The sequence below is a fragment of the Podarcis melisellensis genome (genome assembly GCF_964234715.1).
Source record: "Podarcis melisellensis genome assembly, chromosome: 16".
Taxonomy (NCBI): Eukaryota; Metazoa; Chordata; class Lepidosauria; order Squamata; family Lacertidae; genus Podarcis; species Podarcis melisellensis.
Genome location: NC_138533.1, coordinates 35,311,233 through 35,338,960, shown reverse-complemented (window position 1 = coordinate 35,338,960; position 27,728 = coordinate 35,311,233). Strand labels below are relative to the sequence as shown.

General features: G+C 45.9%; 1 protein-coding gene across 2 annotated transcripts in view; it reads right to left on the bottom strand.

Moving 5' to 3' along the window:
• Window positions 1–27,728, bottom strand: part of LOC309359497 (transmembrane protein 132D-like) — a 461,903-nt gene that overhangs the window by 319,130 nt on the left and 115,045 nt on the right. For both annotated transcript variants that reach the window (XM_081893266.1, XM_081893265.1), the window contains exon 2: window positions 21,855–22,746. In XM_081893266.1, the coding sequence (XP_081749392.1) occupies window positions 21,855–22,746 (892 nt within the window). The remainder of the gene's footprint in view (window positions 1–21,854; window positions 22,747–27,728) is intronic.

Below are 27,728 nucleotides of genomic sequence, written 5' to 3'. Positions count from 1 at the left end.
GAATTGGCATAGTGTGACATCATGTATGGGTCAAGCGGACATGGTTTGTGGGAAATGGTCTCACTGGCCAAATGCAAATCTCTGGTGGGCCCAGTTTGGCTTGTGGAATAGAGGTTCCCCTCCCTGGTCTAATGGAAGGGTCAGTCATGCATAAGTTGGCCCGCAAATGTCTACCAGGTGAGAGACACCTAGCACAAACCAATGCTAAAGATATAAGGAAACTAGAAACATCAAACAAAGAGGAGCATCCTTTTTCAGGCAGGGTTACAGCAAAGTTACAGTCAAATAACACACACAGCTACTACAGCAATCCAATTCAGCCACCAGGAATCAGCCTCAGAAAACAGGGACAGTCATAATCCAATCAAAGACTGCCCAACGTTCCCAGCCAAATTGCAATCAAACTTCATTAACTTGAAAGCTGAGCATGAATTTCAAGCTAAAAATCTGGATTGCAACTGTAGTACATGACACATATACATACGCTCACCTGCATGAGAAATTTCCTTAGCCTTACTGAACCCTTTCCAGGTTTCCTAAACAAAGTTTCAAAGTGCAGGTGCCACACGACATGATGGTGCTGACTCATGTGATTTTGCCTAATTATTTTTTAATTTATTAAATTTCTATACAGCCCTTCATTCGAAGATTACAGGATGGCTTACACTATAAAAACACAAAAATGCACACCACCACCGCCACCACCACCACAACACACACACACACACACAGAGAGAGAGAGAGAGAGAGAGAGAGAGAGAGAGAGATTAAAAAGCCTGATGATGATAATAATAATAATAATAATAATAATAATAATAATAATAATAATAATAATTATTTTATTTTTTATACCCCGCCCATCTGGCAGGGTTTCCCCAGCCACTCTGGGCGGCTCCCAACAGAGGACTAAAAACAGAATAAAACTTCAAACATTAAAAACTTCCCTAAACAGAGCTGCCTTCAGAAGTTTCCTAAAAGTCAGGTAGTTGTTTATCTCCTTAACATCTGATGGGAGGGTGTTCCACAGGACGGGTGCCACTGCCGAGAAGGCCCTCTGCTTGGTTCCCTGTAACCTCACTTCTTGCAGTGAGGGAACCACTAGAAGGCCCTCAGCGCTAGACCTCAGTGTCCAGGCTGAACAATGGGGGTGGAGACGCTCCTTCAAGTATACTGGACCAAGGTTGTTGAGGGCCATAGATTGTTTAATTTGCACGTAATATATGTAACAAAGGCATTCCACAAGAAGCGAGCCACTGCAGAAAAGGCCCGTTCTCATGTTGCCACCCTCCAATCCTCTCAGGGAGGGGACACACAAATAAGAGTTTCAGATGATGATCATAGGGTCTGGGTTGGTTCATATGGTTCACTACCAACAGGATTAAAATAATAAATGGGGAAATGAATGGGGTTTGCGGCACAAAACTAGCAGAACACTTTGGCACTGGTTTGGAGTCAATCGGAAAAGGTTGGAACTCTTGCATTAACTTGTGACCCTGATTTGTTTTGCCGATTACTGTTTGGGGGTGGCACAAAACGTGCAGTTCGCTCAAAACTAGCACAAAACTTTGGCATCAGCTGGAGGAGGGATCCTGAATTTCGGAGTCACAGGTTAATGAACCTGTGGCAGGTTGCAAGCGGGAAGCATCTGTTGACATCCAGGGCGGGAGGACTCAGAACGAAGGCGCTTCCACTCATTCTCAGCTAATTCAGCACAGCTTCTCCTCTTTCCCATTGGAACTCCTACTTCAGATATCGCCACCTCAAGACACATTGCTTAATTGCACAGGGAGCTCATTAGTGCACACTGAAAGAGTCCTTAATTCAAAGGCCTGGATTTATGTTGGGGAATTTCCTTAACACCCGCCTCTCTTTGCTTCCTTCTTAATTCCTTTGCTGAAGCCAAATTGCTCTAATTTAACTGCAATTAAGTATTTTTTGGGGGGGAGGGCGGAATTAGTCGAATCGTGGCGGCATCCATTTGTAAATATTAAACCACCATTTCCCAGCGCTGCTCAAAATGTCCTAAATAAATCACCCCGAGACGCAGCAGTGGGGATGAAAGTTTTGTGCACACAGACACACGCACACATGCCAGCACATTCCCATAGCTTCTGGCATGAGGTGGGGAATTACGTACCAGAATGATATTATTATGAGAAGAACAGGGCTGGAAGGATGTACCTTTTATCATTTGAGAATTAAAAAAATAAAAATTTAATTTTATTTCACAAGATCTGTAATGAAACCTCAAAGTGGTCTACAGAATGAATGAAACAATAACATTATCTAGAAAAAGAAGTTTTAAAACAACCATTTAAACACTTTGGAACTCCCTGCCTATTGAGGTCAAGCAGGTGCCTTCACAGTACACTTCTGGGCACCTGCTAAGAGGTGATTTTCATATGCTTTAGCATTTTGACTTTTGCATATTTTCAAGTATAGTAAGGCAAAGGTACCCCTGCCCGTACGGGCCAGTCGTGTCCGACTCTGGGGTTGCGCGCCCATCTTGTTTAAGAGGCCTGGGGCCAGCGCTGTCCGAAGACACTTCTGGGTCATGTGGCCAGCATGACGAAGCTGCATCTGGCGAGCCAGCGCAGCACACGGAAACGCCATTTAAGTATAGTTCAAGTATAGTTGCCATTTTTTCTTGATTGTCTTATCTTGTTGCAAACAACTTTGAGGTTGTTGTTTTTTTTACACCATCAAGGGGTCTACAAATCTTATGAAATAAATAAAATAAGAAAAATGAAAATATACCATAAAATATAAAGCAGCATAATCCATTTTATGAATATATATATATATATAGTGTCATTAACATGTCTGGCTGATCAGAAAACAGTTACATGGGGCTATCTACCTAAAAAGGTCTTCCAGAGATGGTCGGAAATAAAAAAAATCAAGTGTGCCTGTGGAATTTCTGCTGGAAGAGTGTTCCACAGCCTGGGGCCAGTGTCCCCAAATCCCTGGCTTCCAGTAGAAGCTCTTGGGTAAAGGAAGCAACTGTGAAGCTGTGAAGCTGCCATTGGGAGAAAGATCACCATTCTCCACCCACACCCCAACTCTGGAAGTTAATTTGACATCGCAGAGAATATCGTCCCACTGTATTTTGATTCCTCTGAGATTACCGCCTTACATCCCCCTCCCTCAAGTCTCAATTTCAGGTGCGTGGGCTGGTGAAGCAGAGACACAACGCTTAAGATGTAGGCAGCTAGACGACTGCTAATTATAATGAATTTTTTTTTCAGGGGCTGACAGAAATGAACCAATTTATTATATTTATTTTAAGCCTTGCTACCTTACTATTCAGAGGGATGCGGGTGGCGCTGTGGGTTAAACCACAGGGCCTAGGACTTGCCGATCAGAAGGTTGGCGGTTCGAATCCCCATGACGGGGTGAGCTCCTGTTGTTCAGTTCCAGCTCCTGCCAACCTAGCAGTTTGAAAGCACACCAGTGCAAGTAGATAAATAGCTACTGCTCCGGCAGGAAGGTAAACGGCATTTCCGTTCACTGCTCTGGGATGACCCGGAAGCTGTACACCGGCTCCCTTGGCCAATAAATCGAGATGAGTACTGCAACCCCAGAGTTGGTCACAACTGGACCTAATGGTCAGGGGTCCCTTTACCTACCTTACTATTCATATGGGAGAGGTCTTGCCAGTGTGAAATTCAGAGGAACAATTAAAATGATAAAATGCCCTGCCCCACAGTATGAGACAAACAATGCTCTCTTATCCTAACCTACCTCACAGGGCTGTTGTCTGGATGGAGGATAGAGAGGGATATGCTAAGTGTATGCAGAAAGCAGCCTGCTACACAAAGCTGTGGTTTGCATGCATTGCTCTTTTACCTCTGGCCCTGCCCTCCACTGCCATGTGGCCCCCAGAAGTTCACCCAAAAGGGATTGTTGTCCCTGATCCCTGGTTCACTCTGACTAGGGGCAGCTTTCCACAGCTTCATGCCGAGAAAGCTCTGCCCCATCCCCTGCTATCTGATCCTGGAGTTGCTGGGAGTTGCACCTGAAACCTTCTTGCTCCTGGCTCAGTCGGCAGAGCATGAGACTCTTAATCTCGGGGCCATGGGTTCGTGCCCCATGCTGGGCAAAAGATTCCTGCATTGCAGAGCATCAGACTAGAGGACCTTGGTAGTCCCTTCCAACTCTGTGATTCTATAAAGCTGTGTGTGTGTGTGTGTGTGTGTGTGTGTGTGTGTGTGTGTGTGTGTGTAAGCTATCCTAACTAAAATCTCCAGTCAAAGCAGTGGCTGAATACAGCATCATCTGGCAACTGTTGTTGTTGTTGTTGTTGTCGTTGTTACTATTATTACTATTATTATTATTTTAAATTGTGTGTGTGTGTGTGCCTCATTTATATGCCAAAATGGCTTCTAAGCAATTACAGCTGCAAAAGCAATCTGTAATTAAAATACACAAGAACAGGAAGCTATGTATTCCAAGTGTGGGAAAGGTGTTTTGTGGCACCTGTAGCAGTGGCAGTTCCACAGATCAAAGCAGTAAAGTGGGCAAAAGTAGGGTAAGGTGAACCTGCAAATAAAAACCGCCCCAAACCTGGAACCCACACGGGCTGAATCAGATTTCCAGTAATTGAGATGCCTTGCCTTGTTCCTTGCATTTCCTATGACTCATAGAATAAAATATACAAGCAAAGTATGAAGATTTGCTCAGTTTGCATAATTTAACTCGCTTAAATCAGCTTTTTTGTTTTCCTTGTTCAGGCTTTGAATTGCTTAGGAGCCAAAAAATGTTCCTCTCTTTTTCTTTTCTTTTCTTTTGCTCCTGTAGTTGGCAAAATAGTCTCACAGCAGGATGTGAATTTGGCCCAGCACCTGGTGGTTTCCATCCCTTCCCTTAAAGGAGGGTTGGGTCAGCTGTGGCCCAGAGCCACCTGGGACCCTCACCCTTATTGCACGTGGCCCTTGCCCAAATTTCAAAAATTCTCAGAGTGGTTTAACAATCACCCCCTCTTCACAGGGAAATCTGTGAATGGTAGCTCTGGGAGGGGAATAGGGGGTGTCCCAGCAACTTTCAGCACCCTTAACATACAACAACTCCAAGAATTCTTTAGGAGAAGCCATGACACTTTAAGGTGGTATCATATTGCTTTTAATGTAGTAAGGTAAAGGTAAAGGGACCCCTGACCATTAGGTCCAGTCGCGGACTGGGGTTGCAGCGCTCATCTCGCGTACAGCTTCCTGGTCATGTGGCGAGCATGACTAAGCCACTTCTGGTGAACCAGAGCAGCGCATGGAAACACTGCTTACTTTCCTGCCAGAGTGGTACCTATTTATCTACTTGCACTTTGAGATGCTTTTGAACTGCTAAGTGGGCAGGAGCAGGGACCAAGCAATGGGAGCTCACCCCGTTGTGGGGATTCAAACCGCCGACCTTCCAATCAGCAAGCCCTAGGCTCAGTGGTTTAGACCACAGCACCACCCGCGTCCCTTTAAAATGTAGTACTTGTTTGCAAAATAAAAACAAAACCAGTTAAACATAAAAAACAGATTAAAAACAAGCATAAAAACAAGACAACAATCCCATACAGATTACTCTTCAATGAATGTGGCCCTCAACATTTAAAATAAAAAGTTTGCCCAGCTGCCTTCAAGTCAGCCACCTTCGAACACAACAACCTCCCCCAGCTGTTGGTTTAATGTTTTTCCCCCTTTTTTTCTTTTTATCAGTCATTTGGGGATTTAAGTACATCACAGTGACATCTTCCACTATTAGGTAAAAGTGTGATGGATGAATGAAGCAGCACCTGCAAACAAGGCTCCTCGCAAGTTGTCAATGCCAATCACCCTTACCATCTGTCTTCCATTTATCTGGCGCAGGCCTGACAGCCCTCTCTCATATTGTTTCATTTTCTTATCACCGAAGAACCTCTAATGTTTTCTCTATAGATGCCCACAAAAGGTATTGGAATGCCAAAGCAGATCACGCAGAGGGAGGGAGAGAGGCAATATCCCAAACCCACCGGTTCCAAAACCGGAGCTCGTATATATTTAAAAGCAATCACTCGCACAGCTCCTTCCCACCCACCCCACACAAAAAAACCCACCAACAACCCTAAACAGCCTGCAGTTATTATGGGCCAGAAAACGGTTAAGCTGATTTCTGCTGAAGTTCCATTTTGCCACCATAATGAAAACTTCATTGCAAGAAGTCAGCTCTTCCCACATCTCTGGCCCCCTCCTCCTTTTCGCCTAACCTTTGAGTGTCTCCACTTTATAAAAAGGAGCAGTAATTCTGAGCCAGGCTCATTTAGACAACGTAATGATAAAAAGCAAAACAAAAGATAACACCTTATTTTACACATATTGCTGAGACTGCATTGGATCGTTCCAGTGGTTCATTGTTGGTATCTTATTATTATTATTTTGAACACAGAGTGAGATTCCCAGTAACTTCGTCTCTTTACTTCATCAAGGGAGAACTAGAGAGGTCACGGTTGACCCAATATATTTTGCTGCCTGAATTGGAAATATAAAGGCTTCCTCTTCCCCAAGTCAGTTACATCTAGGAATGGAAGAAGTCATTATTTTCCATTCCGCCCTGTATTCTTTGCATGCAGCGCTGCTTCCTTTCCACTGGAGTTTGTCTTCTGCCCAAAACAACATTCTTCATCTTGCTGTGCACTGCAGTGCAGGTATGCTACTTAATTATGTAATTAAAACTCTTATTTGTCTCACTGTCTGCTGTGATGAAATTATGTAACTTACATAATAAATTACATAAATTGTGGTTATGTTATTCCACCACATTCATTTCAGTGCAAAGGAAACACATTGCTAATGCAGGGAAAACATAACCAATTAGATATTATTTGTGGACAATGGAGGGGGCTTAGCTGCCTCACCTCTACCTCTGAAACATAGTCATACAACAGGAAGGGATCGTAAGGATCATCTAATCCCCTATAATGCAGGAATGGCCATCCAATCTCTGATTAAAAACCTCTGATGAAGAAGAGTCCACAACCTCTTGAAGAAGTCTGTTCCACATGAGACATTCAAACAGCTCTTACCACCAAAATGTTTAGTCAGAATCTCCTTTCATGTAAATTGAATCACTTGGTTCGGGTCCTACCCTCCAGAGCAGGAGAAAACATGTGACAGCTTTTTAGTTATTTGAAGATGGATATCCTATCTCCTCTAAGTCTTCTGTCCTCCAGGCTACACATATCCAACTTCCCCAACCATTTCTCATACAGCTTGGTTTCCAGACCCTTCATCATTTTGGTCATCCTCCTCTGCACACGTTCCAGCTTGTCAATATCCTTCTTAAATTGTGGTGCCCAAACTGGACAAAGATTCCACCTGAAGGAACGTCTTCACCCCCATTGTTCTGCTCGGACGCTGAGGCCCAGCGCCGAAGACCTTCTGGTGGTTCCCTCGCTGCAGGGAACCAGGCAGAGGGCCTTCTCGGTAATGGTGCCCGCCCTGTGGAACACCCTCCCATCAGATGTCAAATAGATTAACAACTACCTGACATTTAGAAGACATCTAAATACAGCCCTGTTCAGGGAAGTTTTTAATGTGTGACATTTTAAGGTACTTTAATCTTTGTTGGAAGCCACCCAGAGTGGCTGGGGAAACCCAGACAGATGGGCAGGGTACAAATAATAAATTACTATTACTACTTACGTGTGGTCTGATCAAAACAGGACAGAGTGGTCCGCTGATGTAGCCTAGAATACATTAGCTTTTTCTGCTACTGCTTCAGACTTTTGACTCATGTGAAGCTTGTGGTCTGCTAAGACCCCTAGATCATTTTCACATGTACTGGCTGGAGCGTAAATGGCCTTGTTGCCCATAATGGTGGTTGCTCCCTGCCTCAACTATTCCACTGAGTATGTGTGGCCTTATTAAAATCATATAAAGGTAAAGGGACCCCTGACCATTATGTCCAGTCGTGACCAACTCTGGGGTTGCGGTGCTCATATCGCCCTATAGGCCGAGGGAGCCGGCGTTTGTCTGCAGACAGCTTCCAGGTCATGTGGCCAGCAAGACTAAGCCACTTCTGGCAAACCAGAGCAGCGCACGGAAACGCCGTTTACCTTCCCGCCGGAGCGGTACCTATTTATCTACTTGCACTTTGACGTGCTTTTGAACTGCTAGGTTAAAATGATATACAGCAGTGGATTTTGCATAAACTTTCCATTCATTGCTCCACCCACTTTTGCCTTTGGCCCTACCCGCTACTGGTATGTGGCCCTTGGGAGGTTGCCCAGAAATGAATGAGGCCCTCAGAGGAGAAAAGTTTCCCCACTCCCAAGTTAAAGAAAGAAATAGTTAGCCATACAGATTTTGCAGCAAAGATGCTGACATGAGAGCATGGCGTTCACTCTCAGGCGCCTTCCCCAACCAGGGCCAGCTAGACCTCTGTTGAAGCATCTTGCGCTCCAACCAACCGCTACAGTTCTACATGTCCAAGTCAAGGAGTATTCAGTCTTCATTTGTCAGCTTTCTTTCTCCATTATTCAGAATGTGAGGTAGTCCTCCTAATTTATTAAGTTAAACAGGGACAGCAATTAAATACTGGGCAAAAGAGCGATCTATCATAATGCCTTGGCTACTTGCCCACATTTTCCCTGCTAATGTCTCTACTGATCACCTGCCAAGCACTTGGCAATTATTTCATCGCATGATGTTCCTTTACTGTGCTTCTGGGATCTCGGCACTAGAAAAGTAATTGGGAACAGGGCGGTGGAGAGGGCATAGCTTCAAATAGTAATTGGGGGCACAGTCCCTGGTGAAGGCTCCGCAGAGCCATTTCTAGGCCACACAGATTGTGGATGCTGGACGTATGAAGGTCCTGACGCAAGCTTGTAAACAGTGTAATCACCTGCGGTGAATAGAAACCATCCCCGGGTGATCTGCTATGGAAGATATTGTGAATTTCAATGGAGTTGATTGTTTTTTCTTCTCTCAAGCTATCAATGTGCTAATAACAGCAAATGAAAGTATGGGGAGGGATATACAGCAGGCACAGAGGCATCATGGAGTCTCCTGGCAGATTTTGCATTCCCAAGGCAGGACAGGGCAGGTACACTGGCAGAGTCAATTTCTCAATCCCTGTGGAATATTTCTACGTACTTATGATTTCCCCCCGGAGATTTCTTGTACATATGCTAACCTTTGGGCTCCCTTGAGCACTCCAATACAGTGGTACCTCAGGTTAAGTACTTAATTCGTTCCGGAGGTCTGTACTTAACCTGAGACTGTTCTTAACCTGAAGCACCACTTTAGCTAATGGGGCCTCCTGCTGCTGCCGCGCCGCCGGAGCACGATTTCTGTTCTCATCCTGAAGCAAAGTGCTTAACCTGAAGCACTATTTCTGGGTTAGCAGAGTCTGTAACCTGAAGCATATGTAACCTGAAGCGTATGTAACCCAAGGTACCACTGTATCTCCTTCCTGTTTCATTGTGGCCACTTTTGGCTATGGCCCTAGAAGCAATCATTCGTATCAGTTATGGGTGAATTCCAAAGCAAGGCATTTTGGAAGGATTTTGGATTTTTGAAGGTGAAGTGGGAAGTATATAAGGCAGCATGAGTCAAAGCAAGGCTTTCCTGAAGCACCTCGTAGCACCTCAGCAATTTGGATGGCAAAAGAAATGCTATACACAAGTGTTTCTAAAAGCAAAACTAATGTCTGTAACTTTACCACCAGGCACAGGCAAACTTGGCCCTCCAGATGTTTTGGGACTACAGCTCCCATCATCCCTGACCCCTGGTCCTGTTAGCTAGGGGTGATGGGAGTTGTAGTCCCAAAACATCTGGAGGGCTGAGTTTGCCTATGTCTGTTTACCACAGAAGGAAAATGCCAGGGTGGGGGGAAGGAATTAGATGAAACACCTGTCTAGGGAGAGAAAGAGATATGTTCTGACTGACAGGTCATGCTTACAATCACAAGGAATTATTTTACCTAAACTCTCCAATCCATGTGCCCCCTACCCCCAAACAACTTTAAGGTCTTATAGCACAAAAGCAAACAAAAATGTAGGAGCTATTTGCCTGTAATTGGACAGGTTTCTCACCCAGGGAGCCACCTTCCTATCTACTATTTTCAGATCAGTTGCCCATAAGACACATGGGGAGACTGAGTCAATCCTCTTTACCCACCCAAAACTGCAAAGGCTACAGGGAAAACCACTGAATTTTCTCATTTGTGTATTGTAGTGCCATGTTTGGCATCCATGAAATTTGGCAAGATTCATCCTCTTGGGTAGGGTTACCATCATGCCTGCAAATTTCATCCACTTAGGTAACCCAGATATTATTATTTTTTAAGCTATAGAATCTTTCCTCACAATCACCTTTTAAAAGGTGCCCAGAATATGCCCCCCCCCCAAAAAAATTCTTGCTTGCCTATACCTTGGGGGCAATAATCCACTCTGGATGGGCTGCTATGCCTACACAGTTCGTACACATCTGTTGAAAGGGAGGGATAGCCATTTTTATGGTATAGCCGTTGTTATTTCCTAGTAGTGAAGAGGACAGGAGACACAAATCCTTGTCTCACACACCCCTCTGAAGTAAACAGCTCTGGACCCTGAACTAAATCAGACACCCTCTAAAGGGCTTCAGGCCGCTGTAGATCATTGTACAAAGTGTTGAATCGGGATCCAGACCCAATCTTGCAGCCGATTCGCAGCCCTAGCATATACTTTCCCAAAGAAGCTTGTCGTCAGGCCACAAAAGATCAGCAAATCTTCCCATTATTCAACTCATCTCTAAATTCAGCTGTAGGAGGTTAGAAAATAGATGTCTTTGTGGACTGGGATAGAAAAAAACCCCAATGCACTTGAGAGATGGTTGGGAAGTGAGAGCACAGCTGTCGGTGTCCTCAGGGAAGGGTGACTGAGAGAGAGAAAAGATTTGTTTCTAAGTGCAGGAGTTAATAACTCCCATTTAACTGGGTAATGGTGATGGGGGTGAGCGCGCTCAGGAGCCCCCACCCCCGTCTGTCACAGCTATAGCTTCTCTGAGCATTCTCAGCAGTGTCTGAAATTGCTTTGACTAGTGCAATGGAGTCTTTCAGTGAGTCTGCTTTTCAAGAGGCTGACTCCTCCATTGCCCACCAAGGAGCGAAGGCAGGCAGGTTACTCAGTCCCTCAAGCAGAGGAGCCTGTCAGTTCTTAGTCTTCAGCTTCTCTCTGTCAGAGATTGATGAAGTGAGGGGGGAAGGGGCCAGACATCCAGAACCACCACTCTAAAGGCAATTTCTCATCGGGTTCCACTCTCCCCATCTATACACCCTGCAATCGAGCAAGAAAACAACGCACATGACATGTGCACCGGCACAAGGGAAGAGACGGTGCAGGCCTGATTTGTCAAAGATTCAAATGGCGGGTACAGTGGTACCTCGGGTTAAGTACTTAATTCATTCCGGAGGTCTGTTCTTAATCTGAATCTGTTCTTAACCTGAAGCACCGCTTTAGCTAATGGGGCCTCCTGCTGCCACCACGCCGCCGGAGCACGATTTCTGTTCTCATCCTGAAGCAAAGTTCTTAACCCGAGGTACTATTTCTGGGTTAGCGGAGTCTGAACCCTGAAGCATATGTAGCGTCTGTAACCCGAGGTACCACTGTACTAGAATGAAGATCAGTGGATGGTCTTAAAGATATAAGGCAGAGGTTTTAAACCTTTTTAAGTCCACGGCTCCCTTCCCTGCCTCTTTTGTCTTCAACACCTCATTTGTGGGCATTCATCTATGCAGCAAATCCTCCAATAAGCACATCAAGTGCAGGACTGCAAATGCCTATCTGAACATACAAGGAAAGTATCCCATACAATCGTACCTCAGAAGTCGAACAGAGTCCATTCTGAAAGTCTGTTCCACTTCCAAAACGTTCGGAAACCAAGGTGCGGCTTCCGATTGGCTGCAGGAAGCTCCTGCAGCCAATCAGAAGCCACAGAAGCCGCGTCTGATGTTTGGGTTCCAAAGAATGTTTGCAAACTGGAACACTCACTTCCGGGTTTGCTGTGTTTGGGAGCCAAAAGGTTCAACTCACAAGGCGTTCGACTTCCGAGGTACGACTGTATTTGCAAAAAGAGACTGCTTGTCTTGGGAGCCTGTATCCTTTCAACAGAGCTGTGCACCAGATCTAGCCTGGTCTTAAACTGGCCTAATAATAATAATAATAATAATAATAATAATAATAATAATAAGTGAAATGCATGCTGTAAGGCTAACATTCATTTAATCTGCTCTCAAAGCGCTCTTCCTGTGTTCTCCGTACCCTCCCCTTTGACTGAAGCTTGCCCACCCCGCCTCTTCTCTCTCACTAAATAAGTAAAGAGAAACAATTCAGGAAGACTCTGCAACACTTTGGGCACATTGAGCACTTTCTCTGAGCATGAAAAAATAATGCTGAACTCTCCCTGCGGTTCCTCAGACCGGGGTGGAGGGAAGTGGGTGGGAAATCTATTCCGTATTGCAGAAACCACAAGGAAATTCTCTCTCTCTCTCTTGCAAACACACATACACTCCCAGTCACCAGATTGCAGATGCCTGTCTCTAGCGGCAACAGGACTCTCTGTCCGAGTGGATGATTCAAGGCCAATGGCTGCTGGCAAAAAGGCTTTCACCATTGCTTTTGCTCCAATGGGCTGGAAATCCGGACATGAACAGATGGGATGCATGGGCTGTGCAGGTCAGGAGGTGAACAGTGACATCCAGGCGAAGGAGTCATGGGGGGAGGAGAGGGGGACGCTCACAACACACGAGTGAGCGCTGATGGTTTACGAACGTGCCTGTGACAGGCCATTGGCTGCAGAAGCTTATTTGAAGCAGTTCTTTGTGCAAAGCGTCCCTCCTCTTGTCTGCTCCCATGTAGCCTCCCCATTCACTTATTCCTGCCGAACTCAAACAAGCCCAACTAAAACTGAGCCTCACTGCAAGGAAGAAGTACAAAACAAAATGTTCATCTAGGCCTGCAAAAGATGACTGAATCTGTCAATTAAGTTTATCTCAGTCACTTCTTCCAATCTTAGGTTCAGGTCTCAAGATTTCCACTACACACATTGTGTGTGTGTGTGTGTGTGTGTGTGTGTGTGTGTGTTTAAGTCTTCATGAAGATTCATCAGCAAACTTCTAACATACGTGTCTGTAAGCAAATTTGCCCAATCTAGTATCCTTGCAAAGCAATTTTCTCTAATATAATGCATTCTCAATGTTGTTTTCACTATTATGTAACTTCCATGCATACTTTATGCTAGCTTATGCATAACACACATTTCTTGGCTGGAGAATTGCAACGGGAATTTGTGGAAGTGTGAATCTCAAAGAATGCATGTGTTCGGGGCTAATACGTTGATTCAGAAAGTGTGAATTAGGTACATGCACATTTAAATACAATCTTTGTTGGAAGTTGCCCAGAGTGGCTGGGGAAACCCAGCCAGATGGGCTGGGTATAAATATATTATTATTACAGATAGATAGCCGTGTTGGTCTGCCATAGTCAAAACAAAAAAAATTCTTTCCAGTAGCACCTTAAAGACCAACTAAGTTAGTTCTTGGTATGAGCTTTCGTGGTATGCACACTTCTTCAGATACACAGCTATCTATCTGTAACTGGAACTATGGAAGGCACCACACACCACACGGCTATCTATCTGTAACTGGAACTATGGAAGGCACCACACACCACACGGCTATCTATCTGTAACTGGAACTATGGAAGGCACCACACACCACACCGCTATCTATCTGTAACTGGAACTATGGAAGGCACCACACACCACACCGCTATCTATCTGTAACTGGAACTATGGAAGGCACCACATTGAGCCGCATGAAATGGAAGTCCATCAACCAGTGTATCTGAAGAAGTGTGCATGCACACGAAAGCTCATACCAAGAACTAACTTAGTTGGTCTTTAAGGTGCTACTGGAAAGAATTTTTATATTATTATTATTATTATTATTATTATTATTATTATTATTATTATTATTATTATCATCATCATCATCATCTGAACTGACTCCCCACCTCCAACCCTGCTGCCAGCAATGGCCAAACAGATAGGAGCATGATCACTACCTCCAGGATTTCATGAACAGACAGGGACAGTGAAAAAGGGTGAGTGGTGGCATGCTGTTTCTCTTCCACACCCCAATTTTGAGCTGAAGTTCAGCAAAGAACTTTCAGCTAAGCACTGCCAGCTGTCAATGATTTCAAGGAAGGGCAAGCAATGCCTGAGGCGTCATGAGCTACCTAAGACCTTCTGCTTGAAGGTCTCAGTCAGAGCCATCTTCAGGCACAAGGATAGCTTAACACAGGCTCCTGTGACTGGAATCTAGTATGAGGCCTCTGGATTGGCCATAACCAGAGTCATAGCTAGCGGGCAGGGGGCAGCCTATGTTTTTATTATGTTTTCATCACCAATGTTTTGTAATGTGCTTCTAACATTGTGCACATAATAATAATAAAATCTTGATGTTCCCCCTCACCTCAATGTAACACACCAGGGAGGTGACACATGCCTGCTTACCAAACCCTGCTTAAATATTGTCAGAGACAAAGCACTGCTACATGCTTGGAAAAAACCCTCTCTTTCAAATTCGCCAACACACATTTTTTCAGACGTGTCAAGAAACTGCAAAGCCTGAGGAATCAAGGGAGCTTTCTCCTTCAAACAGCTGCTCAGGCAGGGTTTGGGTTACAGACATATGATATCTGCATCTATAAACAAGGATGCCCAGGACAATGTTTCCTGTTAGTTGGTCAGGAGCCTGTTCTAACTCTGGTCCACAGTGGTACCAATGGGGGGACACATTTGCAGTCTGCCAGCCTTAAGGGATGGTGCGCCAAAGCTGCCACGCCACGCCCCCAGGTAGCCAACCAATCAGGTGGAGGCTGGGGGCAGGGTTTAGCCGCTCAAATGCGGCCGCAGCAGCACTTCCCTTTCATTCCTCTGCTGGTTTTCATTGGATCACCCACCCACCCTCCCTTTAGTTCATTGCTCGGTTCTTGACATTGCTATGGACCTGTGGTTGATCGCCTTGGTTCCCCATGGGGCCTGGTAGGAATTTTTATCCAACTGGCAAATTGGCACCGGCCACTTGGTTTTTGCCTACCTCGTAGCAAATTGTCACAACTTTTAGGTATTGGTGGTTAGGCATTGGAATATGTTTGTGTATTGGAGGGCAGGGTGTGGCCATCACCTACCCCTCCACTTTATGGGTATTCCGTTAAAGGAATCCAGCGGTTGTGGATCCTGTCCGATGCCCTTGTTGGTGGCTAGTGCCATGGCACGACCCCCGGTGACACCAGGGGGAACTTACAGTTGTATTTGCATCAACAGGCTCCTCCCACTGGTGGTTAACCCTTGATAGACTCACCCCTTCCTGAGGGGGTGGAGTCATGCTCTGTTGTTTTATCCAATGCCTAAGCCAATACCTCTCACATGCTGTAATCAATAAAGTTGTGGCCTTTTTTAGCCCATTAACCTAATATACTGTGTCCCTGTCTCTTTCTTGTCCCCAAGCAGGTGGTGGGTCCTTGAATCACAACTAGCAATCTGGCTCAATATGGTCACTTTGACAGTTCAGGTGAGAGAAGGGGAACCGTCTTCTTTTAGCCTTCTGGTGCCCTTTGATGTCAGGGACTGGGCAGAGGGCAAATGGTGGAGACCGCCTCCCCAGCCTGACCCTTCCAGAGAAGAAGAAGGCACTTCAGAATTACAGCAGGAGTTTGAAGGAGGTCACAGCTCAGAGGCAGATGAGGAGGGAAGTTGGGAAATAATGGGAGAGGAGAAGGAGGAGGAAGAGGAAGCAATAGAGGGGGGTGACAGCTGATGGACTCAGTGTCTTTAGAGCATCCAGACCTCCTCTCTCCCAGAACCTGGCGAGTCTTGAAAGTAGGAGAGCAAAGATCTCAAAGGCAGAGGGTGCTTGTCAGCACCCATAGAAGTGATGTATGAGGAAGTGGGAGAAATGGGGGTGTGGAGATTCACTTGGGACAACGCCATTGTGATGGCCTGGGAGTCTGATTCAGAGGCTGAACCTGAGGAATCCCAGCCTGCACAGGAGTCCCCGCCTCTAGGGCGGACTGAGCCGGGGCAGGGCCTTAAATCTGAAGCGCCTGCACCTGTGCCGGATCCTCAGTAGCAGGCACCAGGTGAATCTACTCTGGCTCCTGAGGTGATTGAGGACACATTGCCCACAGGTGCGCCTCTCCCAGCCCTGTCAGGGGAAGGTGAGCCTCCCCCTGGGTCCAGTAACCCTCCAGCCTCTCCTGAGCTGCAGAGGCTCAGGGCAGAGAGGTGGAAGGAACTGAGTTCTCTCAGGAGGAGTGCTCGCCTTAAGGCCAGGAGAGGCGGGTCACCTGTGGGCCGGGACCGCCCCTGGCCTCAGAGAAGATAAAGGCCAGTCAGCCCAGTCCCAGGTTGTGGGAGCAATGTCGTTGGAAACCAGTTTCTGCCCGGACCCAGACCTGTCCTTCAGGAGTTCCTGACCATGCCCGGCTTCCTGCTTTGGACCCCGCTTCGCCCTTGGTGGACAGTCTCCAGACCCTCGACCCAGGACCGGACTCTGACCACGCCTCTCGGTAACCCCCCCCCCCGGGTCCAGGACAGCCATTATCCAAGAGGCTGTGTTCCAAAGTCTCTCTCTGTAAATACCGAGTAAAAAGCAGGTGGTAAGAATCTTTCCCTGTCTTTGTACATTCCTGGGCAACAGGCCATGGGAGTTGCTTGCAGCCACCTGACATTTTGGCACCTTTCAAGGGGATTGGCTGTCCTTGAGGTTCACTTTCTAAACTCTGGGATTTGAGGCCAAGTTGACTCATCACCCTAGAGATTTGGGGTCCCTGGGAGTGGTGGGGCAGCAATTCTTCCCTTCTCATTTCCAAGGTGTGGCCTGCGAAAAGGCCCTGTTTCCGCAGGCAGGAAAATGTCACCCAGTGGCCGCAGTTCTAAATGGTGTTAGTTTCCCCCTTCATAGTTACTGCTGATCTCCTTATGTTCACTGAATAAAAGTGGCCCAGTTCAACCCCAACCTACGTGTCTGTCTCTGTATTCAGTCATCAGGATGCAAATGTGTTCTTTCAGAATTAAACTGGTTCCAAGCTTATAAACCACAGTCCACCTGTGGTTTAGGCTGGAGTCTTTTACACACTTACCTAGAAGGAACACAATTTGACATGTACAGGGTTGTGCAATTAAGGCAAGTAGTGAAAACCATTTCATTTTATTTTTTTTAATTCCAGGCAAGTTTTAGGGCCTGAAGTAGGATTTCATTTCACTGCTACAGGCTGGTTTGTTTTGACAACTGTCTAGGATGTTTTCCTCTGTACCATGAGAGCATGTATTTTGCATTTTTGCTATTTTTAATATCTCCCGTTGTTTCTACATGTAGTATTTGCTTGCACTGTGATGGCATTTTGGCCCTACCCTGGTGTGTGTTCTTTAGTAATTATTTATCATTTATTATTTGTTGTAAATACATAATATTTATTGTACAATAAATTTATTGTAAATACACGGTACATGTTTTACTTGCAATGATTTGGAAGAGTCAGAATGTTTTAAAAGCCCAACGTTGCATGTTTATTTGATTTGAGAACGTGTCTTACCTGCCCTTTTAAAGCAAAACAAGGTAAAGTGTGAGTTAGTAACAACAACATGGTAGAAAATAGAAAGTGGGGGCGAAGGGACAACCTGAAGATTCTCTCGTGTGTTCTAAACAATCTAGTCTCATTCATAGTCAAAATGCACCGAATCTGTGTTGGAATATACCCTAGAGATCAACTACTCCAACCCCTTGTTCCAGGTGGCAATGCAGGATTGTAACTATTGCATCCAGGCTATCGGCTTATGGTAACACAAGGCTGGGCTTTTTCACTAGTGGCACAAGTGGGAAGGGCCTCTCCCTGCCAAAATACAGTCATACCTCGGGTTACAAGATGCTTCAGGTTTCATTTTTTCGGGTTGGGGACCGCCAAATCCCAGAAGTACCGGAACAGGTTACTTCCGGGTTTCGGTGGTTGTGCATGAGCAGAAGGCACCATATCGCAACCTGTGCGTGCACAGAAGCGGGTTGTGAACGCTGTGGGTTGCGAATGTGCATCCCACATGGATCACATTCGCAACTCGAGCATCCACTGTACAAGAGACACCTTCCATTCTGCTGGTTCCCGAAGACACACCTTTCTAAGCATGCATTCCCCTGCACTGAACTAGGGGCAGTATTCTTTAAATTGTTTTGTTTTTTTATTATCATTTGGTTTGTTGCATATTTTAAGCAAGCTGCATATTTTAATTACGGATTGATTTTATAGTTGCAAACCACTCAGAAGCCATTTTGGCATATAAGCGGTAAATAAAACCGTTGTCACCCCGACAGGTGGCCATTCAGTCTCGGCTTAAATATTTCCAGCTTTCCTGAAATTTCAACCCACTTGTTCTGCAAGTCCTGCCCCACTCTGGAGCAAGACAGAAGACATTTGTTCCAGCTTCTGCATGGCAGCCCTTCAGATAGGCAGAGTTGGGCCTCCCCCTCTCAGATCTTAGGGAGCAGGCAGGATGTCAAAGAAGAACATGGTCCATTAACTGACCCATTGGGTCCACAACTGACCCATTAAGGACTTCAAAGGTAATCGCCAGCACCTTTAAGTGTGTCCTGTAGCAAACTGGTAACCAGTGCAGCCAATACAGTCATACCTCATGTTACATTTGCTTCATGTTACGTTCTTTCAGGTTACCGTATTTTTCGCTCTATAGGACGCACTTTGTTTTAGAGGGGGAGAACAAGAAGAAAAAAATCTCCCCCTCTCTGCTCAGCGCCCCTTCAGCGAAGCAGCAGGAGAAACGGAGCCCCTTCCATTTCTCCTCCCGCTTAGCTGAAGGGGCGCTGCACAGCTCTCCCTCTCTGCTGAAGCCAGGAGAGTCTTGCTCTCCCGGCTTCAGCAAAAGGAACCCGAAGCCTTCGGAGCGCAGCGCGACGTCCTGCTGTGCTCCAAAGGCCTCAGGCGGCTATCCCTTAAGCCTGCACAGAGAGAGGGGTCGGTGCGCACTGACCCCTCTCGCTGTCCAGGCTTCAGCAAAAGCAACGCGTAGCCTCCGGAGAGTGGAGGGAGCACTCCCTCTGCGCTTCGGAGGCTTCGCGTTGCTATCGCTGAACCCAAGGAGCCTGCATTCGCTCCATAGGACGCACACACATTTCCCCTTAATTTTTGGAGGGGGAAAAGTGCGTCCTATAGAGCGAAAAATACGGTATGTCCTGCAACGACCTGGAAGTACCAGAAAGAGTTTCGCCACTCGCGCATGCACACAAGCAGCAAATCGCGCCACGCAGCTGCGCAGATACGGCGCTTCAGTTTGCGCTCTTTTCATGTTGTGAGCAGGCCTCCAGAACAGATCCCGTTTGCAACCAGAGGTGCCACTGTATAAAATAGGTGTAATCGTCTCCTGCAGCCAAGCACCCACCAATACTTTTACTGCTGCATTCCCGACTAATTGAATTTTTTGAGAGACTTTCAGTAACCATTTTAAGTTTGATTTGTATTGCAATATAGAGAGTTCAATGGGACTTATTTCTGAACAGGCACACATGGGATCATTTCGTTAGTGGACACTGTTGGGAGACACACACCCCCCGGCCACCCCAAATCTGCTCTGTGGCCCTGATCCGTGCCCCCACAATCAGGATAATTTGTCCTTTGCTGCCCTGTGTTTCCATTGTGGAAACATACAATTAAAATAAGCTTTAAGAAAGGGAGGGTGTTAGACTGGCACAGCATAGGACTGGATATTGCTGTTTAACTGCTGTTAAGCAAAAGGATCTGATCCTGCACTGTACCGAGCCTTCACAAGCAACTTCCCTGCACACAAGGGAATCTGCTGCCAAAGGAGCAGGCCCATGGAGTACTGGATCCTACAGGCAGAAGGAAGAATCATAATCAATATTTTATTATTTATACCCCAGCCACTCTGGGCAGCTCCCATCAGAATATTAAAAACACGATAAAACATCAAACACTATTAACTTCCCTAAACAGGGCTGCCTTCAGATGTCTTCTAAAAGTCAGATAGTTGTTTATTTCCTTGACATCTGATGGGAGGGCGTTCCACAGGGTGGGCGCCACCACCAAGAAGGCCCTCTGCCTGGCTAGGGAAAAGGAGAGATGGAGAGTGAAAGGCAGAACCCACCTTCACCAGGAAAGTATCTCTTTCGTGTGCTTTCTCGTGCCTGCCTCTCCTTCCTGCTCCCAGATAGCTCTCTGAGATCCAGGGCTGTCTGAGCTTGACCCAAACAAGACCTGGACCCCTCAAACAGATTTGGTTTGGCCTGGAATCTCATACTCTGCAACCATCCCGATTCTTCCGGGACATCCCAGAACTACGGAAGCCATCCCAGTTTCTGATCAGTTCCACTAAATATGAGATCACTTTGCAACATATAGGAGAGACATTACACATACTTCTGTAAAACAAGAAAATCTTTAATAAAATAAATAAATAAATAAATGGACATTCATGAATATTTGGTATCTTTGGTACAAATATAAACCTTGTATTTCACTTCGAAATATTATTTTATGCTTTTCATTCTTGTTAAGCTTTCTATGATTACTATGATTATTATTATTTTATTATCTTACTTTTTTTCTTCTTCCTGATTTTATGACTGTTTTTAAGTATAAATAGGGTGAACCTGCATGAATCAGCAACTTGGCACAATCAGCCCTCTGTAACTTTCTTCTCTATTAGGGCCTGTTACGTTTGAGGAAAGGGAAGGTGTTGTGTTGTTTTTATTTTTTATTTAAGTTTTTTTGGAATTTTATTTACAACATAACATAAACCCCCACCCCCAATACACAAATCCACCCTCATTAAACATGAACATAGCATACAATAAGCATAAAATACAACAATACAAACAACCAAATAAAAGACTTCCTTTATCTGGCCTCCTTATTTACTTCTTAGAAACTGTTTCCTTTATGAATAATTATTAAGATTTTTCTAATTATAACTTAAAAATCCACAAAGTCTCCTGCAGACATTAATCAAAAGAAGTCCAGGTATGTATTTTAGGATACAGTTTTGTGAAGTATTCTCTGCATTTTCCCCTTGCTTTTTGAAACTCTTGTCTAGTGTGATCTCTAACTGCCTCTGTTAATCCAGCCAGTTCAATATACTCTAACACTTTGTCTTGCCATTCCTTTTTTGTTAGCACAGTTTCTTTTTTTCCATTTTTTAGCAATTGCTAATTGATAAGTGTTGTGTTATTTTTATTGCAACAATCTGTATGTGTAGATGTTGTATAAGTAGATATATAATACAAATAACATTTTAAAAAACCCTTCCCTGCATCTCTGTAGGGAGGTTTCAGGAGGGAAGGAAGAAAAGGGGACACCTTTCACCTTTCCCAAACTTCAGAAACTTCTCTCTCTCTTGCTAGGCAAGCAACAAATCGTTCAAGTTTGGCTGGCAACCAAATCCGAATATAAGAACTGAAACTGGGACTTTGAAAATGACCATTTCCTTAAATACAACTGTATGTCAGCCATCAAATACTGCCAGTGCACAACGCCAATCAAATCCAGACAAAAACTAAATTACTACTGTCTCCAAATGCCACCAATTCTTCTATACCATCACCTTCTAAAATGCTATGATGCATCAGCTATCAAACAGCCTCACACATTAAATGCTGCTATCAAATGTAAACATTGAAGCAAAGCATCGTCAAAATGGGTAAGATTCGGGTATCAAGAGATTTGGTGGGTGTTAAAGCAAAAGGAAGAAGTGGAGTATCGAAGGAAGAGTTATATTCACATGGGAGAACAAAGTGATCTGAGTTACATATACAGAACCGATTGCTCTTACCTCAAGGTGAACTGGTCCTCTGTTGAATTTTTAGCAATAGACACCACAAAGGTCAAAACATCCCCTTGCTTGACAGTCTTTGGTATATACTGGATAGCAATGTTGCTATCTAACCACATTTCGCTTAAGGAAGGGCTACCTCGTGTCTGGTAGAGGAAAACACTCCCAATTCGCTGCAAGGGTGGCCCCGATTCATCAATATCATTGCGCCCAGGTCTGATCCCATTGTTCTTCCGTAGATCCTCCTTAGCGCAATCCCCTTTCTCGTCCCCTGGTTGGATAGCATAATAAAGTTCCACTGGGCTCCCTTCCGACTGATTCAGCAGCTTCTTACGGCCAGCAACTACCGTCGGTGGGTTGAACCAGCTGGGGAGAAGTTCCAGCTCAGCCACGCACAACCCCAGATCTCCTTTCAGCCGACAGCTCCCCCGGACTTCCCTTGTCTCTCGAAAAGCGAAGACCCTTAAGCATGGCAGCTTTTCAGTGACGCTGTAGTCATCCCAGTCCCTCCCGACTATATAGAACAGGATCTGGACTTTGGGGTGGCTTAGGTAGACTTTGTTGTTCATGATGTACGCCTTCAACTTCCAGTTGAAAGAGAACTTGGGGGCAGTCGCTCCAAATGGATTTGAAGGTGACAATAAGTCCTGGGGAACCACCTGCTCAATGGAAAAAGGCCCATACGTTGCATTCAGGATGGGAGGCCTCTTGGATTTATAGACTAGGAAGGACTCCACTCGAGACTGAAGGCTAGAGTTCCTCATGATATCCTGGTTTGCTTCTTTCAGAAAGAAGGAAACATCTGCATTGTGGATGTGGTAACTCACAGGCAGATATGTCGGCAGCAAGGAGAACCTCTGGATGCTCTCCAGGATCCCCCGGCTTTCCGTCACTGGTAAAAGGAAAGGAGAGTTTAGAAGCCTGAAAGCTAATATCGAGGGGAAATATTCCAAGGGCCGGGGGGGGGGGGACACCATAAAAGCCCTGTGGCATCAGAACAAAAGGTCTATCTGCTTCAACATCCCATTTCCCACAATTGCCAGTCAGAGGCCTCCAGGAAGCCCCCAAGCAGGGCATGAAAGCAATAGCCCTCTTCTGCAGATTGTCCCACACCAGCAGCTGAGAAGTATACCAGAGATATACCACCTGTGAATATGGATTATCAAAGCTAAAAGCCATTGCCAGATCAATTGTCCAACAGGGACCAGTCTAATCCCCTTTTAAACCCGCCGCCACTACATTTTATGCTGATCTGATAAGGGGTATGGAGCCTGTTGCCTGCACACACACCCTTCCCCCTTCTTTCTGGTACCATCTGGAATAGAACAGCTTGATGTGATCACATTGCACACAGGTGAAATGGCAAAAGTGGAATGTTACATTTCAGACAGTAGGTGGTGGGATGTGGGATAAATGTTTCCCTGTGGAAAAGGTACCCTTTTGTTCACAAATGTAAGCAGGAACGTGGTCTCCGTTCAGGGTGATCCTGTGCTGCTGTGTAATGCATCACGGAAAGGCCCAACCAGGGCATAAAAAAGGCAAGGTGGGACAAGGTTTAGGCTGGATTGATGTACAGAGCTCTGAAGTTTATCCAGCAAGTAACAAGCTGAAAATTAACTCTTAGTAGTAGAGGTGGTGGCATGTACAGCCTAATTGTAAGACTTCAGACTATGAATACCAACACAAAGCAGTGGGGAGGGGTGAGAATGCAACTCTCAGAATGCTGACGTATTTCATGGATGCCCAGGAAGGTTTTCTTGTCTGTGGTCACTCACCAACACCATCCAAGTGCTTACTCAGAACTATTAGATGCTAGCAGGGAGAACCTGGTGCTGTAATACGATGCTCTACTTAAATGGTCCAGCCTTCTCTAGTAATCTCCTACTGCAGCTGAGCAGGACCATCTCAGGTCTTCTGCATGGAGTCCCTTGAATCAGAGGAAGGCAGTGCGAGAACTTCAGGTCAGGGTGTGGGGAGACTGGCCCTACAGGCTCATCTGAGAGCATTTCTGAGGCTGCCCTTATATGCCTTTCCTCTTTTGCTTCAGTGTCCTCACCCTCCTCCCCTGAAGAGGAGGAATCTGACTCCAGGGTCATGGCCAATCCTTCAGAGGTCTTCACCTGGTCCTATCTAAAGAGTTGACAAACTAGTCCTGCCTCCAGCACTCATGCATGTGGGGATGGCCTGTCAGAGTGGGGCCTGTGCACCTATGTTGGTGGCAGATGCAAGTACAGCACACCATCTCCATGCAAAGGGTTTATTGAACCTCTGGAGTATCTCCTGAATCATTCCATGGTCTTACATGAGAATTGAAGGGTACCATGTTGGCTACCCCTTCCTTAGACCTCGCGTGCCTTTCCCCACCCCCCACATTGCAAAAATACAAGTGTGCACTGACAATCCTATTGGAGGGCGGAACATCTTTTTGCCTTGTGTTTTGACCAATGTGCAGGGGCAGTTCTGCACATCAGTCAAACACAACAGCAACCTTGAACATGCACCAGTTCCCACATTCATTTTGGAAAATCTCCAAATTAAGCTGGAATTTGGGAAATAGCGGAAACTAAGGCAGATAAAACATATGAAACAAGAAAAATAAAACCCAAACAAAACTGAGAAAACCAGTGCCTATCTTTTTAAAAAAGCACATTCAAAGGACTGTGAGCTAGGACCCTGCTCCCCAATATTCAATTCACTCTATTTCTGATGGTCAGGCTGCAATTATCAGGGGTTATGTAGCTAAAGCTGCAGCATCCATGTGCAACAGGAAGGGATTAGCAGGCCCAGTGGTGGAGCATATGTCCACGCTGCCCGGGGCAGGCGCGTTCCTGAGGGGCACGGGTGTGCACATCCAAGGGGTGCAGAGGGTGCCCTCCCAGGCGCAGGACAGCCATGTGCGCACCCACCGATTCTGCTTCCTTCCTCTCCCCTTCCCGCTTGCCTGCCTCCTCCAGCCGGGAGCACGGGGCAACAGCGCGCTGCCCACCTGTGATTCCTGCGCCTATTGCCAGCCATCAGGGGAAGGGGGGAACTGCTGCGCCGCGCTCCTGGCTGGAGGAGGTAGACAGGCAGGCGAGAGGATGGGAAGGAGGCAGGCGAGCAGGAAGGGGAGAGGAAGTGTGGCGATCACACAGGGTCCCTGGACGTTTAACGGTCTATTGATCCCTGTGCCACCACTGTGCTTGCTTCCACGCTGCCACCAACCCATTACTCTCTGGTAAAACACTGAGTCCAGACAGTTGTTAAAAGTGAACCAAAAAAACCCCCAAGTTTATTTTACAAACATTAACAAGTTTATGGTTTCTGAGATAATATTCCTGCCAGTATCTTAACTTTAGTTTCTTTACCAGCCTATACCTTCCGACTGATTATCTCAACTGTTTGACTGACTCCTCTTAACAAATTCTCTCACTCTCTCACATCAGACTACCCCAACCCACAGACTTGTCTTCTCTGTCTCTTCTAACTCCAAACTGTCTTCTCAACCACCCTAACTTCCAACTCCTCCAAAACCCTCTGTGCTTAAACCTTATACACAGTTAACTCTGCCCCTTGGGTTTCCATTGGTTAGTCATTTTACAATAAGTTAACCCTTTCCTTATGAACCCAGTATGATGTCACACACCTAGGAGGGCAAACGCCACAGGAAGGAACCGGCAAAGTGGCACAGCAGCTCCCCCCTTCCCCTGATGACTCATGGTAGGTGTGGGAGTCCGAGTCGCAGGCAGCGAATGTCACCCTCGCTCAGGGATGACACCTACAGCAGTTTCCCTCCTGCACCCACCTTCCTCCGCCAGTGCGCAGGCCCAGAGAAACCCAGTGGAGGATGGCTCATTTGGGCAAATGAGGCACTTCCCTGCTAAACCTCAGCCAGCCTTTCACCTATCCCTGACTTACAGCCATTCTAGGAGATGGCACAGCCTACCACTTCCCCTTCTTTGTCTTAAGTGTCACCCTTGCAGAACACAGAAAAGAAGGAGATGGGGACAAAGTTGAGACCAACGCCATTGGCTCTGGCTGCACCTACTAACGGTCTCCTTGCCTCCTGCCTATGGACATCAGCCGCCATTGGAGAAGCCCCAATACTGACAGGAGCGAGTGGGGGAACCAAATACAGGGAAACCCCAGATAGCTCAATGAGAACTGAGTATGAGTAGGAACATAATGCTGGCTATTAAGGGAGTAGGGAGAGGGAACAAAGGTGGTTAGGGAATGGAGTGCCCAGAATCTGGAAATACACCACACTGAAATGTTTGATACACTTCCCACTTCTAGTTTCAAACGCTGGTTGCAGCAGCCTACTGCTTGCTTTCCTTTTTTTTAATGCAAGAGAGGTGGAACAAGGACAAGGTTGTGCACAATTGTGGATGGCACGTTAATCAAGCAAGCTAATGAGTTAACCCAGTACCCCGTGGAAACTCCAAATTGAGCATTTCATCACTCGCCAAACACCAACAGTTTCAATTGCACAGATAATTCTTCAAATTTGGGTCTGCAAGTTGTGTTCCTTTTTTCCCTATTATTCTTTTAAATAATTGCATTGTTCTTGCACTCCCACCCTTCTTCCCAAGGAGTGTGGTGTGCATTGGAGTGGGGGGGGGGCGTGAAGGCAGAAGGGTCCATCTCATTTTCAGATTAGCAAGGAACAAGAATTAAAACTAAAACCTTAAAATAAAAAAGCTCCAGAATATATTAACAGCCAGGTGGAATAGGATGTTTTCAACATCCACACTAAAATGGAGCTCTTTGCACCTCCTTTGGGAAGGCATGCTAGAACTAGGGTGCTATCACAAAAAGGTGCTGCCCTGTATTCCCACCCAGCAAGCCTCTCTCCATGTTTGAAAATACAACGATGAACTCACCTTGTGGGCATGCTCATATGGCGGGGGGACGGGACAGGACAGTATGTCCTATATTCCTTTATAAATATCCTGGCCTGCTGGTTCAGATCATTCGGTGTGCAAAGTTACAGGGTTTCAGCAGGAAACTATGGGACACGCACTCTATGAAATGTCTGCAGGAGCAAACAGTATTGAACACAGGATGATAGTGTTCAACCACTCTGAGACAATCATAACAAAAACGGGCCCTTTGGTCAGAATTTTGGGAAATATTGATCTGCACGAATTTCAAGGAAGGAGAGAAGAAGGCCTTCAAAAGTTCACAACGCCTTCTTCTCTCATTCCGTGCCGCCAGCAGCGCCTTTGACATCGCTTTGCGCTCTGTTTATGGTTGTTTAAAAGGCTTGCATAATTAAAAGCTCTGAAAGACTGCGGTAAGACCCAACTCACTGATACAGTCTTGGCAAACCACACATACACACCCGTTCACCCATGAAAAACAGCACTAAGACTTCAGACTATGGATAAAAAGAGCAAGAGAAACTTTCCGGAATACCAGCACAAGGCAGTGGGGTGGGGAGGGGTGAGAATGCAACTCTCAGAACGCAGATGTATTTCATGGATGCCCAGGAAGATTTTCTTGTCTGTGGTCACTCGTCAACTCCATCCAAGTGCTTACTCAGAACTATTAAACACTAGCAGGGGGAACCTGGTGCTGCACAGATATTAAAATGTGATTTTTAAATGGAGAGTGAAATTTGCGAGTGTGCACCTATCATACCAAAAATTGGGCGAATTCAATCCCAAGTCATATTTTGGTTTGCCATCTTTATTCAAGATGGCACCTGGCAGTGAAACATCAACGAAGACTGCCACCCCCACTTTGGGAACTCTTAGGCCAGGTTTGGGGAATGATCTCTCAAGAGGTGGCTGAACCTCTGCCCCCCAAATAGATGACTGTACATGAGACCTTCTGAAGGCAAAGCAGATGCCCTAAGCACTGAGCTACAGCTCTTCCCAATAAATAGCTGCA